This window comes from Dendrobates tinctorius, unplaced genomic scaffold (assembly GCF_039654945.1).
Source record: "Dendrobates tinctorius isolate UK_male_01 unplaced genomic scaffold, ASM3965494v1 ptg000036l, whole genome shotgun sequence".
Lineage (NCBI taxonomy): Eukaryota > Metazoa > Chordata > Amphibia > Anura > Dendrobatidae > Dendrobates > Dendrobates tinctorius.
The window spans coordinates 12,897,656-12,916,331 of record NW_027361704.1 but is presented as its reverse complement, the minus strand read 5'-3'; the positions used below and the strand labels follow the sequence as shown (position 1 = coordinate 12,916,331).

Here is an 18,676-nt window from a genome sequence, read left to right as displayed (position 1 = left end):
CCAGCTGCACCCGCTAGTGCTCACCTCAATGGCAGCTGAGCCAGCTGCACCCACCAGTGCTCAGCTCCATTGCAGCCGAGCCAGCTGCACCCACCAGTGCTCACCTCAATTGCAGCGAGCCAGCTGCACCCGCCAGTGCTCACCTCAATGGCAACCGAGCGAGCTGCACCCGCCAGTGCTCGCCTCAATTGCAACCAAGCCAGCTGCACCCGCCAGTGCTCACCTCAATAGCAGCAGAGCCAGCTGCACCCGCCAGTGCTCACCTCAATAGCAGCAGAGCCAGCTGCACCCACCAATGCTCACCTCAACAGCAGCAGAGCTAGCTGCACCCGCTAGTGCTCACCTCAATGGCAGCTGAGCCAGCTGCACCCACCAGTGCTCAGCTCAATTGCAGCCGAGCCAGCTGCACCCACCAGTGCTCACCTCAATTGCAGCGAGCCAGCTGCACCCGCCAGTGCTCACCTCAATGGAAGCAGTGCCAGTTTCAACCACCAGTGCTCACCTCCATGGCAGCAGAGCAAGCTGCACCCACTAGTGCCCACCTCAATGGCAGCCGAGCCAGCTGCATCCGCCAGTGCTTACTTCAATGGCAGCCGAGCCAGCTGCACCCACCAGTGCTCACCTCAATGGCAGCTGAGCCAGCTGCACTCGCCAGTGCTCATCTCAACAGCAGCAGAGCCAGCTTCACCTGCCAGTGCTCACCTCAACGGCAGCTGAGCCAGCTGCACCCACCAGTACTCATCTCTCCATCAGACTGTCCAGTCTGCACCTGCGGTTCCTGTCATCTTCTTGGCCTCCCTCCATCTGTTGGACATTCTCCCGGCCATTCCAGCTATCTGCTCCTAGGGGTCAGCCGCCATCTACCCAAGATCAGTCCTGGAGTAGCACCTGGATCACCTCCCTTGTCTCTCTACGGACTGCGGTGTCGTTAGCTTCTGCGTGTCCGTGATTGGATTGGTTGAAGCTCCTAATCACGCCCCTCCAGGTCTTCCTTGGACATTTGCACAGTAGTTCCACCACCCAGCCCATTACAATTGGTTAATTAAGCAAAATTGCCAAAAAAATCCCCTGAACATGGTGATGTAAATGTTTGCTGTAAAATTGTTTTACACAAGAGAAATGACTTCTCATTAAGTCCACTAAACAAGCAATAATTAGATAACATTGTTTGCTGATAGTCACCAGGTAGAGGATATCCCACTGAGAAGTTAGGTGAAGAATTGCTTTTAAATGCCATAATTTTGGGGGCTGCAGGCCAATATTAAATATCAAGTAGACATATATTGAGTGAATATACAGTAATAAACGTATTCTTTAGATGGAAGGGGAAGTATTACCTAAGAAGCCATAGCCATTAATTTAATTATAAAGAATAGGTGTGACTATTTGCATTGTTGTAAGGACTGAATGCATGTACAATGCTGAAAACATATTTGCTCCTTTTGGATTATTTCTTTTTTAACTAATTTGTTGCATTTAAATGTTTCAGATAATTTAAAAATGTTTAATATAAAACATAGACAAAATGGAGCTTATTATTTTGTTATCTTGTTATTTATTGAGAATAAACATTTATTCAATAATCTCCTACGTGAAAAAGTAATTGTCCCCCTAACATTTTTACATGGTTGTGCCACACCTAATAGAAATAACTTCAATCAAATATTATTGCTGAATTATTCCCATTCAGCTACATTGGAGGGTTTTCTTAATAAGGTCTTGCCATTCCAAAATCTTCACTTTGTTTAATTTGAGCCACTCAGATGTAAACCTGCTTGTGTCACTGACCTGTTACATAACCAGGCTGTGTTTTAGGCTGGGGTTACACTTGCGAGAAACTCAATACCTGGCACTGCCGCCACAACTGGGACCAGAGTGTGCTGCTGCATATGTAATTCTATGCAGCTGAGCGCTACGGTCCGAGTGTCGGCGGCAGTGCCGGGTATTGAGATGCGAGACTCGTGTGAGTTTCTCACAATTGTGACCTCGGCCTTAGGGAAAGGAAAATGATATGTTTCAGGCACAATGACCAGATAAAATTAAAAAAGTTTATTTGAACAATGAACATAAAATAGAGACATCCCTGTATCCGAAGCCAATCGACCATCCAACGTACCTTAAATGGGACAGTTTCCATCCAAAGCACATAAAGAACTCTGTATCTGATGGCTTGGCTATAGATAATAATCGTATATGTTCCAATCCCATGGATAGAGATGAACACCTAGGTCGCCTCAAAAAGACCTTTTTGAATCAGGGCTACCATCCAAGAACAATTGAAAACCAAATTACAAGAGCCACCAGAATGTCAAGGAATCACCTTCTACATTACACAGCTAAAGAAGAAAATAACTGGGTGCCTCTAGTAGTCACCTACAACCCAAATCTGGAGGTGCTAAGGGGAGCTGCACGGAAATTACTACCTTTACTACAAAAAGATGCCCGATTACAATCCATTTTTCCAGACCCCCCACTACTGTGCTTTAGGCAGCCCTCAAATCTAAAAAGCATCATTGTCAGAAGCTCCTGTCCTCTCCAACAACTGCAGGAACCTTTCCTTGCAACCAGAAAAAATGTAAAACCTTCCATTTATAATAACCATGGACAAGATAAAGATCTCCAATTCACATCACGACTACAAGATTCCAGGTACTTTCAGCTGCATCACATCTAATGTGGTGTACTTAATTATTTGCACTAAATGTCCAACTGGGGGTCTGTATGTGGGGGAGAGAGGGCAAAAGCTTAGAACAAGGATGATTTCTCATTGTCACACAATAAGAGAAAAAAGAATGGATCTACCTGTGGCAAAACATTTTTTGTATGCCTGATCATAACACCATGGATATGAAGTTACTGGTATTGAAAAGTAATTTCACATCCCAGAGAGAGAGAGGAGTCCGGGAGTACAAGCTCATGATGACCTTTGACACTTTCAATGCTGGAATGAATGCGTCGCATGGATTTATGTCTTTTAACATCAATTAAGGAATTTGCTCCTAAGACCTTGTGGGGACATCACAACACATTAGGAGACCCCAATCAGAGGACAATAAAACATCCAGACTCCTTATCTATGAACTGGTCCAATATTTATGTTTCTCCCTCTCCCACAATGATATTTCTGCTTCACAACACTTGTCTTATCTATTGCATTTTTTCTGTGCTGTATTGTGCATAAATATGTGATTCTTCAGATTTTGTATTAGTCAATGCCTGATGAAGAGACCTGAGTAATCTCGAATGCTTGCAATGTGTTACCATCTTTTCAGTTAGCCATTAAAAGGGATCAACCACTGAGGACTCTCAATTCTGAATATTTTTCTATTTGGACATGAGCGTCTTCAGACAGACATGCAGTTTCTGTTTAAGTGATGTTTATATACAGTCATATGTAAAAGTTTGGGCACCCCTATTAATGTTAACCTTTTTTCTTTATAACAATTTTGGTTTTTGCAACAGCCATTTCAGTTTTATATATCTAATAACTGATGGACTCAGTTATATTTCTGGATTCAAATGAGGTTTATTGTACTAACAGAAAATGTGCAATCTACATTTAAACAAAATTTGACCGGTGCAAAAGTATGGGCACCCTTATCATTTTCTTGATTTGAACACTCCTAACTACTTTTTACTGACTTACTGAAGCACTAAATTGGTTTTGTAACCTCATTGAGCTTTGAACTTCATAGCCAGGTGTATCAAATCATGAGAAAAGGTATTTAAAGTGGCCACTTGCAAGTAGTTCTCCTATTTGATTCTCCTATGAAGAGTGGCATCATGGGCTCCTCAAAACAACTCTCAAATGATCTGAAAACAAAGATTATTCAACATAGCTTTTCAGGGGAAGGATACAAAAAGTTGTCTCAGAGATTTAACCTGTCAGTTTCCACTGTGAGGAACATAGTAAGGAAATGGAAGAACACAGGTACAGTTCTTGTTAAGCCCAGAAGTGGCAGGCCAAGAAAAATAGGCAGAGAAGAAGAATGGTGAGAACAGTCAAGGACAATCCACAGACCACCTCCAAAGACCTGCAGCATCATCTTGCTGCAGATGGTGTCACTGTGCATCGGTCAACAATACAGCGCACTTTGCACAAGGAGAAGCTGTATGGGAGAGTGATGCGAAAGAAGCCGTTTCTGCAAGCCCGCCACAAACAGAGTCGCCTGAGGTATGTAGAAGCACATTTGGACAAGCCAGTTGCCTTTTTGTATGACTAAACAACTCAATCTTTGTTTCATCAGTCCACAGGACCTTCTTCCAAAATGTAACTGGCTTGTCCAAATGTGCTTCTACATACCTCAGGCGACTCTGTTTGTGGCGGGCTTGCAGAAACGGCTTCTTTCGCATCACTCTCCCATACAGCTTCTCCTTGTGCAAAGTGCGCTGTATTGTTGACCGATGCACAGTGACACCATCTGCAGCAAGATGATGCTGCAGGTCTTTGGAGGTGGTCTGTGGATTGTCCTTGACTGTTCTCACCATTCTTCTTCTCTGCCTTTCTGATACTTTTCTTGGCCTGCCACTTCTGGGCTTAACAAGAACTGTACCTGTGTTCTTCCATTTCCTTACTATGTTCCTCACAGTGGAAACTGACAGGTTAAATCTCTGAGACAACTTTTTGTATCCTTCCCCTGAAAAGCTATGTTGAATAATCTTTGTTTTCAGATCATTTGAGAGTTGTTTTGAGGAGCCCATGATGCCACTCTTCATAGGAGAATCAAATAGGAGAACTACTTGCAAGTGGCCACCTTAAATACCTTTTCTCATGATTTGATACACCTGGCTATGAAGTTCAAAGCTCAATGAGGTTACAAAACCAATTTAGTGCTTCAGGAAGTCAGTAAAAAGTAGTTAGGAGTGTTCAAATCAAGAAAATGATAAGGGTGCCCATACTTTTGCACCGGTCAAATTTTGTTTAAATGCAGATTGCACATTTTCTGTTAGTACAATAAACCTCATTTGAATCCAGAAATATAGCTGAGTCCATCAGTTATTAGATATATGAAACTGAAATAGCTGTTGCAAAAACCAAAATTGTTATGAAGAAAAAAGGTTAACATTAATAGGGGTGCACAAACTTTTACATATGACTGTATAACAGTAATCAATTTTGTGTGGCTAGCTAAATTAAACTCAATTGTCAATTTGGTGAAAGCAAACCTGCACCAGGAATAACTCTGTTACCCTGCAGATATGAGGTTAATCTGCAGGTTAACAGCCTTATGATGCTGTCCGGCGCCTGCACATAGCCGAATACAGCGGGGAGAAAATTATCTTTATTCTTCAGTCACCGCTCTGAGTATACAGAGCATCCGCTGTAACATGCCCCCGGCCCTGACTGACAGCTGAGCCTCAGAAACTAAGTGATTGTTCTGAGTTAGCCATTTGCAACAACAGATAATTTCATTTATTTAGTATTATGCATTGCTTATATAGCATTACCATTCTGTCAGCGCTTTACATACAGTGTCTTGCGAAAGTATTTACCCCTTTGACTTTTTACCTAATTTGTTACATTACAACCTGTGTTTAAACATTTTTTTAATTCTTTTTGTGTGTGATACACCAGCACTAAATAGTCTGAGTTGGTGAAGTGAGAAGAATATAGGCATAAATTAAATTTATGGGATCAAATAACTAAAAACTGTCATGTGCATATGTGCCCCTTTTGTGATGAAGCCACTAAGAATTTATGGGGCAAGCAATTTGTGAATGGAAGTCCACCTGTGTGCAATCTAAGTGTCACATGATCTGTCGCTTATATAGACACACCTTTTCTGAAAGACCACAGAGGCTGCAACACCATTAATAAAGAGACACCGGTAACCAAACAACAACATGAAGACCAAAGATATCTTCAAAACGTCAGGTCTGAAGTTGAGAAATACAAGTTATGGTTGGGTTATAAAAACACTGCATAGAGGTGGTCTTTATAGAAGATTGGGCAGAAAACAGCCTTTACCTACATACAAAAATTGTAACGCTCGTTTTGAGCTGGCTAAAAGACAGGCAGGAGAGTCTCCAAATCCATGGAGGATTGTGCTGTGATCACATGAGACCAATATTTAACTTTTTGGCCACAAAGGTTAACGCTATGTCTGGTGCCAAACCAACACAGCTCATCACCCCAAGAACACCATCCCCACATTGAAACAAGGTGGTGGCAGCATCATGCTGTGGGGACTTTTTTTGGCAGCAGGGACATGGAAAATGGTCTGAGTTGATTAAAAGATGGATGGTGCTGTAAAGCAACAGTGCCAACCACTGAGCCACTGTGCTGCCCAAACTAGCTTGTCTTTATTTTTTATAATTGTCCTGAAATAAAACCTTCCTATTACTTATAATGGAGATATATTTCAGATATCCGTTTAGTGTGTTTGACAGATTTTTAAGCACCTCAGACCAATTTTCTGGCATATTAGGGAGATTTCAATTAAATCAGATAGCCATTTTGGTATGATTGAACAAAAAAGGACCAAATATCTGTACATGTAAATACATTTTTAGTCTGCAAAAAAATGTGATATAATGTCACAAATCTTTTTACCTTGCAGTTTGAGAATGAAATAATACTGAAACTGGATCATGAAGTAGAAGGAGGACGAGGAGACTGGCAATACATGCAACTTTTTGAAACAATGTAAGTAAAGGGCTAATTAGCTGTAGAATAACTCCATTTATTCTTTCACTGATGTCCCTTGGCCAGAAATTGAGATAAAACACCTCCACAGTAAATCGAGATGTTGTTAATGAGGAAAGATCACCTCCTGGGCAACTTCATAAGGTAATGGGCCCAAAATCTAACACTTTCTCAAACATTTCTAACTATGAAAAACAGAGTACTTACTAATCTAGTAATAAAAGTCCTGGCGCTCTAACAGAGGAGGACTGCAGGCTGCCTAAGTTATTCTCCCAGTATCTCACTATCCTGACAGCTTTGTGAGTCTTTCTGCCTCTGATTGTAGAGAAAAAATGACATATCATTAGACAGCTTAGGTCTCCGCTGCGCTTACACACTGTTTTATGTTTTTCCTGGATGCAGTGATAAGTAATAGATGGCTTTGTATGTATTCTGGAATATTAGGAGGAGCTAAAAAGAAAGTTACAAATCACTTGTCCCAGCTCCTCAGTGTTCTGGCTATGGGATATGGGTAGTACAGTAAGCGACTAAGATTATCCGTTTAAAAGATCAACCCTTTGTAAGCAATGGCACCCTCCTCATGTACCTGGGCTGTATGATACAAAGGAGCATCTTATTACATGGCTGATAAATAGTACTCTGAATGAAGTAAAGTTCAAGCTCCTGGCTTGAAAAAAGGACAATTTTCCCTTCACCCATGACAGCACCACCTGAGATCCGCCCCACCAGGACAGGAACCTACTGAGACATAAGGGGCGGCACCTCTCCCCCGCTTCAGTTGGGTTCCTGTCCTGGAAGGAACCCCACTGTCGGCGGTGCCTGTCATGGGCGAAGGAAATGGACCCAGCCCCGTCCCGGCGCAGGAAGAACAGGTGTCTCACCTGCAGCGCCGGCCGTCGGGTGCTGGATGCGCAGTCCCTGGGCCCTCCGGGGTTCCGGTTTCATGCGGGCATCGGTGGGATCCCCGGGGTCTGTGGGAAGCCCCCACCGCGCCGCCCTCCCCTCGCGCACGCCGCATCTCGATCCCCATAGCAGGGGAGAGACGCTGGCTTCTTCCGGCCGCTGACGTCAGCGGCGCATTGCATGCTGGGTGCGCCGGCTGACGTCAGAGAAGGGCGACGGTTTAATGGCGCCGGGTGCGACGCCGGCCGGCTTCCTGAAACGGCGGCCGGCGGTGGCAGGGGGAGGGGAGAGACGCTCACCTGAGCGGAGGCGCGATATTTAAAGAGAGAAGGCGGCAGCAGACGGCGGTGCAACATGGAGTCAGAGCAGGAACGTTCAGCGTCCCTGCCTCCCTCTCAGCCCTCTGGCAGAAAGCATGGAAGCCATTCCAGCAGCAGTCGCCCCAGCCGCAGGTCGGGGGATTCAGCAAGATCCAAAGAACGCAGGTCACGTGCCCCGACGCAGCCTCCGAGTCCGGTACCCTTGATTTCGGGTGGGGAGTGATCTTCGTGAATGTTAGCATATGTTAATAGGGCTTCTGTTGTATGCTTCACCCTGTAGGAAAGGCCTAGAAAATCGGGAAGCAAGAAGAACAATAGGGATTGTGCTATATGTAGATCTCCCCTAGCAAGAGATTGGCAAAAAGATCTCTGTGCTGCGTGCATTCAGCGGACTATGGCGGAGGAAGCGCCTAGTTTCGCAGCCAATCTGATATCTGCCCTAAGGTCAGAAATGGAAGGCTCAATTAAGTCCCTATTGAAAAAAGGGAAAAAAAACAGGAAGGATCCCCCTAGTTGCCCCTCGGATTCCGCATCAATGTCATCTCAGGCGGAAAAATCCTCCTCCTCAGACTCCTCAGACAGCGACATGGGGGGTAAACCATGTTTCCCTGTAGAAGACACAGACTCCCTCCTAAAGGCCATTAGAGCTACAATGGGCCTACAGGAAGAAAAGGCGGCTAAAACCCTAGAGGATGTTATGTTTGGGGGGCTTCAGGAGAGGAAAAAACGGACCTTTCCGGTAAACGAGAAGATCCAGGCACTTATTGAGAAGGAGTGGAAAATCGGGGGCCCTTCCATCCACTTCCAAGAGACGATATCCCTTCGAGCATAAGGATGCAGAGATATGGGACAAAATCCCCAAAATAGATGCAGCGGTGTCCAGATCCTCCAAAAGGTCAGCCCTGCCCCTGGAAGACGCAGGGGTTCTTAGAGACACACTAGACAAAAAGGCGGACTCATATTTGAGGCACGCATGGAAAGCGACAGCAGGAGGACTAAAGCCGGCAATAGCGGGTACTTGTACGGCACGCTCCCTCATGATCTGGCTGCAGCAGTTAGAAGAAAAGCTGGCTTCAAGGGTCCCAAGAGAGAAAATCTTATCGGAGATGTATCTCTTGCACGGGGCAGCAGCTTTTTTGGCCGATACCTTGGCGGACTCTATGCGGATGACAGCCAGGGCAGCATCACTATCAAATGCTGCTAGACGCGCGTTATGGCTTAAGGGCTGTCCGGGTGACCTCCAGTCCAAGGCCAAATTATGCTCTCTCCCCTGCGACGGTCGATTCTTGTTCGGCAAGAACTTGGACGATATACTGGAGAAAGCAGGCGATAAGAAAAAAGGCTTCCCCAGATTCCCTATGGATCAGAGGAGACAGCCCTTTCAGAGGGGGAGATTCAATAGGGGGCACCCTCCCGCTGACAGGAGAAGATGGGAGGATAAAAGAAAAAAAGAATCGGGATTTATGTTTGGTGGAGGTACCTCCACCTCAAAAAAGTCGCCACAGTGACGCCAGTATTCCAGTGGGGGGGAGATTGGCACTCTTTTTCCAAACCTGGGAGAAGATCTCCTCCAACGCCTGGATCCTAACCATCCTAACAGAAGGCCTGAAAATTCCCTTTATCCGTCAGCCAAAATCCGTGGTCGTCATCACACCCATCAGGAAGGTGACCGAAGAGCAGGTGGCCTTAGAAACAGAGATCCTGAGCCTGATAGACAAGCGGGTACTCTCCGAGGTACCACGCCTACAGGAAGGGAAGGGGTTTTATTCACCCCTTTTTCTGATAAAAAAACCCGATCAAACTTTCAGGACAATCATAAATCTCAAACGGCTCAATCTATGGATAAGGAACTCGACCTTCAAGATGGAATCAGTAACTACGGCAGTGAAGCTGCTACACCAAGATTGCTTCATGGCCGTGGTCGATTTAAAGGATGCGTATTATCACATCCCTATCCACCCAGATTACCAGAAATACTTGAGGGTAGCACTTTATATTCAAGGCACGATAAGGCACTTTCAGTTCAGGGCTCTTCCGTTTGGCATATCTATAGCCCCGAGAGTTTTCACCAAAGTCATAGCGGAAGTGACTGCCTTTCTCCGGATTCACGACACGGTCATAATACCATACCTGGACGATTTTATCATAGTAGGCAGCTCAGAGGACCACTGTACAGCGCAGTTGACCCGGGTGATCAACACCTTGCAGGAATTAGGGTGGATAGTCAATTTCAAAAAATCAAAATTGTAACCCCTAAAAGAACAGACCTTCCTAGGATTCGTACTAGACTCAGAAAAGCAAGTGTGTCTGCTCCCAGAGTCCAAAATAGAAAAGGTGCAGAATCTGGCCTTCACGAGCCAAAACCAACCACGTATGACTTTAAGAAGAACAATGTCCCTGCTAGGTACCCTAACATCCTGTATTCCGACGGTCAGGTGGGCTCAGTTTCACACCCGGCAACTCCAGTGGGAGATACTAACAGCACAAAGATCGCTAAGAGGGCGTTTAGAAGGAAAGCTGGAGCTTTCCTTAAAAACCAGAGACTCTCTCAATTGGTGGCTGAACAAGAAAAATCTGACCTTGGGAATACCGTGGGACAGACAGATGTCAGATATAATCTTAACAGATGCAAGCTCCTCGGGGTGGGGGGCACACCTAAGGGGCATCATAGGTCAGGGTTCCTGGACGCGTCAAGAAGGGGAAGCATCTTCCAACCTGAGAGAACTGTGGGCAGTGAGCAAGGCCCTAAGTCACTTCATTCCGCTACTCCAGGGTCGAAATGTACGCATCATGTCAGACAACAAGGTAGTAGTGGCATACATCAACCACCAAGGAGGGACAAGATCACACTCCTTAATGGAAGCGGCGACAGACATTCTGAGCAGAGCAGAAGAACACCTACACTCCTTGACAGCCTTGCATATAAAAGGGGCAGAAAACATAGAGGCAGACTTCTTGAGTCGCAATACCCTGAAGCAGGGGGAATGGGCGCTAAACCGGTCCATTTTTCAAAAAATAACTCAGCTTTGGGGGAAACCGGTGATAGACCTCTTTGCCAACAAACACAACAGGCAAACAGAAAGGTTCTGCTCTCTAAACCCGAGGGAAAATCCATGGGCAGTGGACTCATTGCACATCCAGTGGAACTTCAGGCTAGCTTATGCGTTCCCCCCCCAGTGGCTCTGATCCCAACAGTTGTCAGAAAAATCAGAAACGATCAGGCCAGGGTGATTCTAATAGCTCCATTTTGGCCAAAAAGGCCCTGGTTTGCTCTGCTACGAAGGATGTCCCTCTCCGATCCATGGGTTCTACCAGAAATCCCGGACCTACTAGCTCAGGGTCCAATATTCCACGCTCAGGTCAAAGGATTCCATCTGACGGCGTGGAATTTGAAAGGTCGCTTTTAACGGATAGAGGGTTCTCCCCCGGGTTGGTGGCCACCCTGCTAAAGAGTAGGAAACCAGTGACGACTAACATCTACGGCAGAACATGGAATAAGTTCCTGCAGTTCTTAGGTAGGCCGTTAGGGAAAGATCCCCCGATTAATGCCATCCTGGAGTTCTTACAATCAGGGTTGCAGATGGGGTTAGCAGTGAACACACTTAAAGTTCAGGTGTCTGCACTAGGGGCGCTCTACAACTGCAAATTGGCATCAAATAGATGGGTAGCCAGATTTATTAAATCCTGCCATAGAGCTAGGCCTATCCCAATACCCCGGATAGCCCCCTGGGATTTAAACCTAGTGCTAGGGGCCCTTACAAAAGATCCGTATGAGCCATTACATCAGCTACCCCTAAAGTTTCTGACCCTAAAAACAATCCTGTTAGTGGCCCTCACGTCAGCCCGCAGGATAAGCGATTTACAGGCTCTCTCAGTAAACCCACCTTATACGCAAGTCTTTCAGGATAGGGTAGTGTTAAGAACAGACCCCGCTTATCTGCCCAAGGTAGCATCAGATTTCCATCGGGGCCAGGAAATTGTCCTTCCATCTTTCTGTGAGAACCCAAAAAATCTGGGGGACGAAAAGTTCCATAATCTGGATGTTAAGAGAGCTCTCGTAGAATACATATCTATGACTAGCCAGTGGAGGAGGTCCCAGTCCCTATTCGTAGCTTTTCAGGGTGCCAGGAAAGGCTATGGGGTTTCAAAAGGGACTATTGCTAGATGGATTAGGGAGGCCATTAGTGTTACCTACACAGCGAGTGGTATCCAGATTCCTGACGGCATCAAGGCTCATTCCACCAGAGCCGTGGCGACCTCCTGGGCCGAAAAAGCAGAGGTATCGATCGAACAGATTTGTAAGGCAGCTACCTGGGCCTCACCTTCAACCTTCTTTAAGCACTATAGATTATATCTATCCTCCTCTGCTGACTTAACCTTTGGTAGAAGGGTGCTGCAAGAGGTGGTCCCTCCCTAAGGTGTTTCGAATCTCCAAAAATCTCAGGTGGTGCTGTCATGGGTGAAGGGAAAACCACCAAGGTTACTTACCGGTAGCCGGTTTTTCCGGAACCCATGACAGCACCCGTATATTCCCCCCCCCCCTTTTTCACCATATGGGTGTGCACAATTAGTAGGGTGTTGTGGTGTTGGATTAAACATGTAACTAACCGGGAAGTCCTCTCAGTGCTCTGTAACCCAACTGAAGCGGGGGAGAGGTGCCGCCCCTTATGTCTCAGTAGGTTCCTGTCCTGGCGGGGCGGATCTCAGGTGGTGCTGTCATGGGTTCCGGAAAAACCGGCTACCGGTAAGTAACCTTGGTGGTTTTCATCCTATTTGCCTTTTGCTAATTTGAAGCACATTGGGATGCATTAGTGAATTAATTTATCACGTTTATTCTTTGCTTTTGGTGAATAGATAAGAAAATCTAGTGAAGCAATTTTCACTTTGTATTCAATGAATCATTGGAATGGTGAAAAAAGTAAAGTACTGTAAGATCTGAGCTCAAGACTCCAATGTTCCGTTCCCTCTCAGGGCTGATACTCTCCAGAGAAGCAATCTCGTCAGATTTTGCACTCACGCTGAGACAGCCTGCATTGCTGTAGTAATGATGGAAGTCCTCGGATTTGGGAAAGCATATTTGTTGATATGAAACAAAGAACTCTTTTCCATTTTGCACTACTTTGGAATTTGGTGAATCATCTGTTTCTGTGTACTGAGACGGTCTTCATCCTTAACCAACATGTGATGTAATTGCGATATAATAGTTTACAGCGTTGTAGGGAAAACATAGTTTGAGAAGCCAGATAAGAAAAATAGAATGAAACGAGACTAGTTTGATCCAGTCTAAAGCTGGCCTCTCCCCTCCGAGCTCCGAATGATTGACAGGTCTCTCCCTATATACCCATATGGGACAAGTCAATCAATTTTTTGAGTACAACATACCTGGCTACATTCACGTAGCCAGACACTGATTCAAGCCGTCTGATCAACCTAATGACAGGTTCTCTTAATCCCTTGATTGATACACTTGTATGGAGCGAGGCGGCGCCCTCTAGTGAGCTGCGCCCACTGGCCTGGGGTGTATAACTCATACATGCCATCTTTTCCCCAGTCTGATAATGGCATAGTTGCAATCAGGGTTACAACTTACATGTGGCACTAAATGGTGTTTACCCGAATAAATAAATGAAAAACTTATGTGGGGTCCACCCCTATTTTTGGTAACCAGGTAAGTAAAGTAGATAGCTGTGGCCTTTGTATTATAAGGCAGGAATGGTCCCTGGTCATTGGGCAGCCTGCAGCTACCCCAGAATTGGCGCATGACATTAGCTGCACCAATACTGGTGCTTTGCCTGGCTCTGTCCGATTGCCCTGGTGTTATGGCCATTGGGGTAATGGTATTTGGGGTTGATGTCACCTGTGAATTGTCCAAAAACACAGCTGACATCAAGTCCTGTGGGTAGTGATGGAGAGATATCTATCAGACACCCTTATAACTAACCCACTAATAAGAAAAGAACAGACAGAAAAATAAATTTTATTTGAATAAAGACACCTCGACATTTTACCTGGTTCACCAATTTATTTATTTAAAAAAAATCCATGCAAGCTCAACGTTGTCCATAGCATTCCCACGACAATCCCCGAATCAGACGTCCAAAGGCTATGGAGCCTTGTTCAAAGAACGACACTACATAGGCTGTAGCAGCAGCCACTCCAGGCCTCAGCTGGGATTGGCAGTGGCTCTAGTAATTACACACATCAGAGTCACCGATCCCTCTATATAATGGCCCTATACATTGCCCCACAGTATAATGGCATCATATATTGCTCCACCGTATAAAGGATCCATATAGTGCCCCAAAGTAGTATAATGACCCCATATAGTGCAGCACAGTATAATGGTGCCACATAGTGCACCACAGTATAATGGCCCCACAGAGTGCACCACAGTATAATGAAACCATATAGTGCACCATAGTATAATGGCCCCATGTAGTGCCCCACAGTATTATGGCCGCATATAGTGTGCCACAGTATAATGGCATCATATAGTGCTCCACAGTACACACATGGTGAAAATTGTTGCTACTCCTCGGTTAATGATTAAAAAACCCACAATGGTCACAGAAATAACTTGAATGTGACAAAAGTAATAATAATTAAAAAACCTATGAAAATGACCAAATGAAAGTCAGACATTGCTTTTCAATCATGCTTCCACAGAATTTATTTTAAAAATAAAACTCATGAAATAGGCCTGGAAGGAAATTATGCTACCCTTAACATAATATTTTGTTGTACAATCTTTTGAGGCAATCACTGCAATCAAATGATTCCTGTAACTGTCAGTGAGACTTCTCCACCTCTTGACAGGTATTTTGGCCCACTCCTCAAGAGCGAACTGCTCCAGTTATCTCGTGTTTGAAGATTGCCTCTTCTTGACAGCACGTTTCAGCTCTTTCCAAAGATGCTCAGTAGGATTTATAAAGGTCAGGGCTCACAGAAGACCACTTCAGAATAGTCCAGTGTTTTCCTCTTAGCCATTCTTGGGTGTTTTTAGCTGTGTGTTTTGGGTCATTATCCTGTTGCAAGACCTATGACCTGCAACTGAGACCAAGCTTTCTGACACTGGGCAGCACATTTCTCTAGAATCCATTGATAGTCTTGAGATTTTATTGAACCCCGCTCAGATTCTAGACACCCTGTGCCAGATACAGCAAAGCAGTCCCAGAACATAACACAGCCTCCTCCATGTTTCACAGTAGGGACAGTGTTCTTTTCTTAATATGCTTCATTTTTCCATCTGTGCACATAGAGCTGATGTGCCTTGCCAAAAAGTTCCATTTTTGTCTCATCTGTCCATAGGACATTCTCCCAGAATCTTTGTTGCTTGTCAACATGAAGTTTGGAAAATTCCAGTCTGGCTTTTTTATGATATTTTTTTTAACAATGGTGTCCTCCTTGGTCGTCTCCCATGAAGTCCTCTTTGGCTCATACAGCGACGGATGGTACGATCTGACACTGATGTTCCTTGAGCTTGAATTTCACCTTTAATCTGTTTAGAAGTTTTTCTGGGCTCTTTTTTTTACCATTCGTATTATCCGTCTCTTTGATTTGTCATCAATTTTCCAAATCCAGGGAGGTTAGCTACAGTTCCATGGAGCTTAAATTTCTGAATAATATGTGCAGCTGTAGTCACAGGAACATCAAGATGCTTGGAGATGGTCTTATAATTTTTGTCTATAATTTTCTTTCTAATCTCCTGAGACAACTCTTTCCTTCGCTTCCTCTGGTCCATGTTGAGTGTGATACACACTATGTCACCAAGCAGCACAGTGAGAATATGTATCGCTCTATAAAGGCCGACTCGCTGATTGTAGACACCTGTGATGCTAATTAGTGGACACACCGTGATTTAACATGACCCTTTTGCCACATTATTTTCAGGGGTACCATCATTTCTGTCCAGGCCTATTTCATGAGTTTTATTTATTTTAAAAATTCTGTGAAAGCATGGTTGAATAGCAATGTCTGACTTTCATTTGTTCATTTTCATAGATTTTTAATTTATTATTACTTTTGTCAGATTCAAGTTATTTATGTGACCATTGTGTCATTAAACGAGGGGTACCAACAAATTTGACCGTGTGTATAATGGCCCAAGACAGTACCACAGTATAATGGCCCCATGTAGTGCTCCACATTATAATGGCCTCATATAGTGCCCCACAATATAATGGCCCCATCCTTTGTATGGCCCACCATCCTGGGATATGCTACCCATCCAGGGATATGCCCCCCATTGTGGCATGGGACATCCATCCTGGTATATGTCCTTATGCTGGTATATACCCCCCATCTTGGTATATGCCCCCCATCCAGGTATGTGGCGCCCATCATGGTATTTGCCCCATCCACGTATATGGCCCCCATCATGGTATATGTCCCATGTCCCTCATCTTGGTATATGCCTTTATGCTTGTATATGGCCCCCATCTTGGTATATGGTACCTATTTTGGTATATGGCCCCATCCTGGTATATAGCCTCCCATCTTGGTACATGCCCCCATCCTCGTATGTGACACCCATCCCTGTATATGTCCTCATGCTGATATATGTCCCCTCATCCATGTATATGGATCCTGGTATGTGGCACCCATCCTGGTATATAGCCGCCATCCTGATATATTATTTATTATTATTATAGAGCCCTTTTTTCCATTTCCTTGTCATTTATGACCCGGCATCCTGGTATATGTCCCCCATCATGATATATATCCCCCATCTTCGTATTTCACCCCCATCCTGATATATGGCCCCCATCCTGGTATATGCTCCCCCATCCTGGTATAAGGACTTCATCATGTTATACGCCCCCACCATGATCTATACCCCCATCCTGGTATATGGCCTTCTTCCTTGTATATGGTCACATCCTGGTATATGGCCTTCATATTGGTATATGCTCCCCATCCTGGTATATGATCCCCATCCTGGAATATGACCCCCATATATTCAATGCAAATAAAAAAAAAACCTTAAACGCTTATACATACCTTCCACGTGCTCCTATGGAGCGCTGTGTCTCCTGTGTGTTCTGAACAGGTCGTTGGTGAGCGGTGATCAAAGTTACAATGTTTTAGCAATGCCGTGAAATGGAAGGTAAGATAATTTTAAAGTTGGCCACAGTGTCTCTGTTGGTTAGGGACTTGTCAATTCAGAGCACCTGTTCACATTTTTCTGCTCTCATTCTTGTTTCCTTGTCAAAAGTTAAGTTTTCGTGTGTAGTTCTTCCAAAAGACCATATTTGTCCAAATTTTTGTGAAGAGCATGCTCATGTAGCTGGGTCCCACAGGTGGCTTCCAATTCTGTGCTGATAGAACTGCTGGACATCTGATTTCAGAAAGAACAAAAAAATTTGCCATTTGGTGTCGTAGTTGTTTAACAAATAGCAATGCAGTTACATGGAAAGTCAGGTAATTGTAAAATTGGCCACATGGTGTCGCTGTTGTATAAGAATTAGCAATGCATAGTATATATGGGTGTAGCTGCCAGTTCTGTGAGCTGCTGGACTTATTCCGATTCCAGAAAGAATTAAGCATGATGCAGTCTACTACATTCAGTTTTATTGACCACCCACTGTGTACATGGTCCCGCTACCCATTTCTTGGTGTCCTTAATTCTGAGAGATCCCGGCAGACACTGATTTCATTAAGCAATACCTTCACAAGGACATCTGATTGGCTAAAACATTTTCTACAGGTGGACAATGACCCCCAAAGTTTCAGTCACCGTCATTGGGACAGAACTGCAACAAAAAGAACAAGGAGTGCTGGTAGTGATGGTAGGACCCTCACGGCGTCATATTCTCAGCATCCTTGTAAACCTGGAAGAATTGATTCTTTGATGCTGCTTTGAAGGCGAAGGGCGGTCACATCAAATATTGATTTCACTTACATTTCTCTTTTCTTCTTTCATCGTTAGAAATAAACTTATATTTTTGAAAGAATTTTTAATTTTCAGCATTTTTTCCCGCACTTGCCCAAAGCCTGTATATGCACTAAGGGTCGGCAATAACAGAGAAGCTGAATTAAGTGCAAAGCCTAGTACTGTCTAGTCTGACATGTAAGCAGTGTATGACTCGGCTAGCAACATCTGCTCATTTTTTTGCTTGGAACCTTTTTTGCCTTCAGATTGCTGGATTATGCTGCAAACCATCCTCATGTCTTTAAGGCGGTGGAAAGCTTTGTGACTCTGATAAAAGGCCTATTGGAGAGGTTACTGGATTACCGAGCAGTGGTGACTGATGAGAGCAAAGACAACCGGATGAGCTGTACGGTCAATTTATTGGTGAGTAAGCAGCATTATTTCTCATCTATCCCTGCAAGCTGCCATGAATAAACAACATTCAAAGTGTACAGCGAGCCTAGAAGCAAATGTGACTGAAAGAGATGGTGAAGTGCAGTACATAATTAGAGAAGTTGTCCACTGCTCGGACAAGCCTATTTCATACCCCAAGGTTGGCCCTGAAAATTAGAAAAACCTATACTCGCCACCCCTGCCGGCACCATTCCAATCTTCCAACCCAAGAGGTACAGCTGGTGTAAAAGGGCAGTTGAATGGCACCATAAGTGTCTGTGTGGGTGGAGGGAAGGACTTTAAGTGGGTGAACATGTCCTGCTGTATGAACTGTTTATTTTCGGTTTTACCCTTATGCCAGAAAAAGCCTCTGATTTACTATTGGAGAGATTATACACTGAATAAACCTCGGACACTGGTCCAACTGGTCCAAAAAAACTGTGTGTATGGTAGCAGCTACGAAAGAGTATTGATTCCCTACAACATGTACTGACATTGCCTGTC

The 18,676-nt window shown here is 44.6% G+C and overlaps 1 protein-coding gene across 1 annotated transcript in view; it reads left to right on the top strand.

The window, feature by feature from the left end:
* The window catches only part of DOCK2 (dedicator of cytokinesis 2), a 1,017,649-nt gene that overhangs the window by 649,387 nt on the left and 349,586 nt on the right, over positions 1–18,676 (top strand). The window contains exons 34-35 of the mRNA XM_073573729.1: positions 6,561–6,646; positions 18,007–18,163. Coding sequence (XP_073429830.1) covers positions 6,561–6,646; positions 18,007–18,163 — 243 coding nt within the window. The remainder of the gene's footprint in view (positions 1–6,560; positions 6,647–18,006; positions 18,164–18,676) is intronic.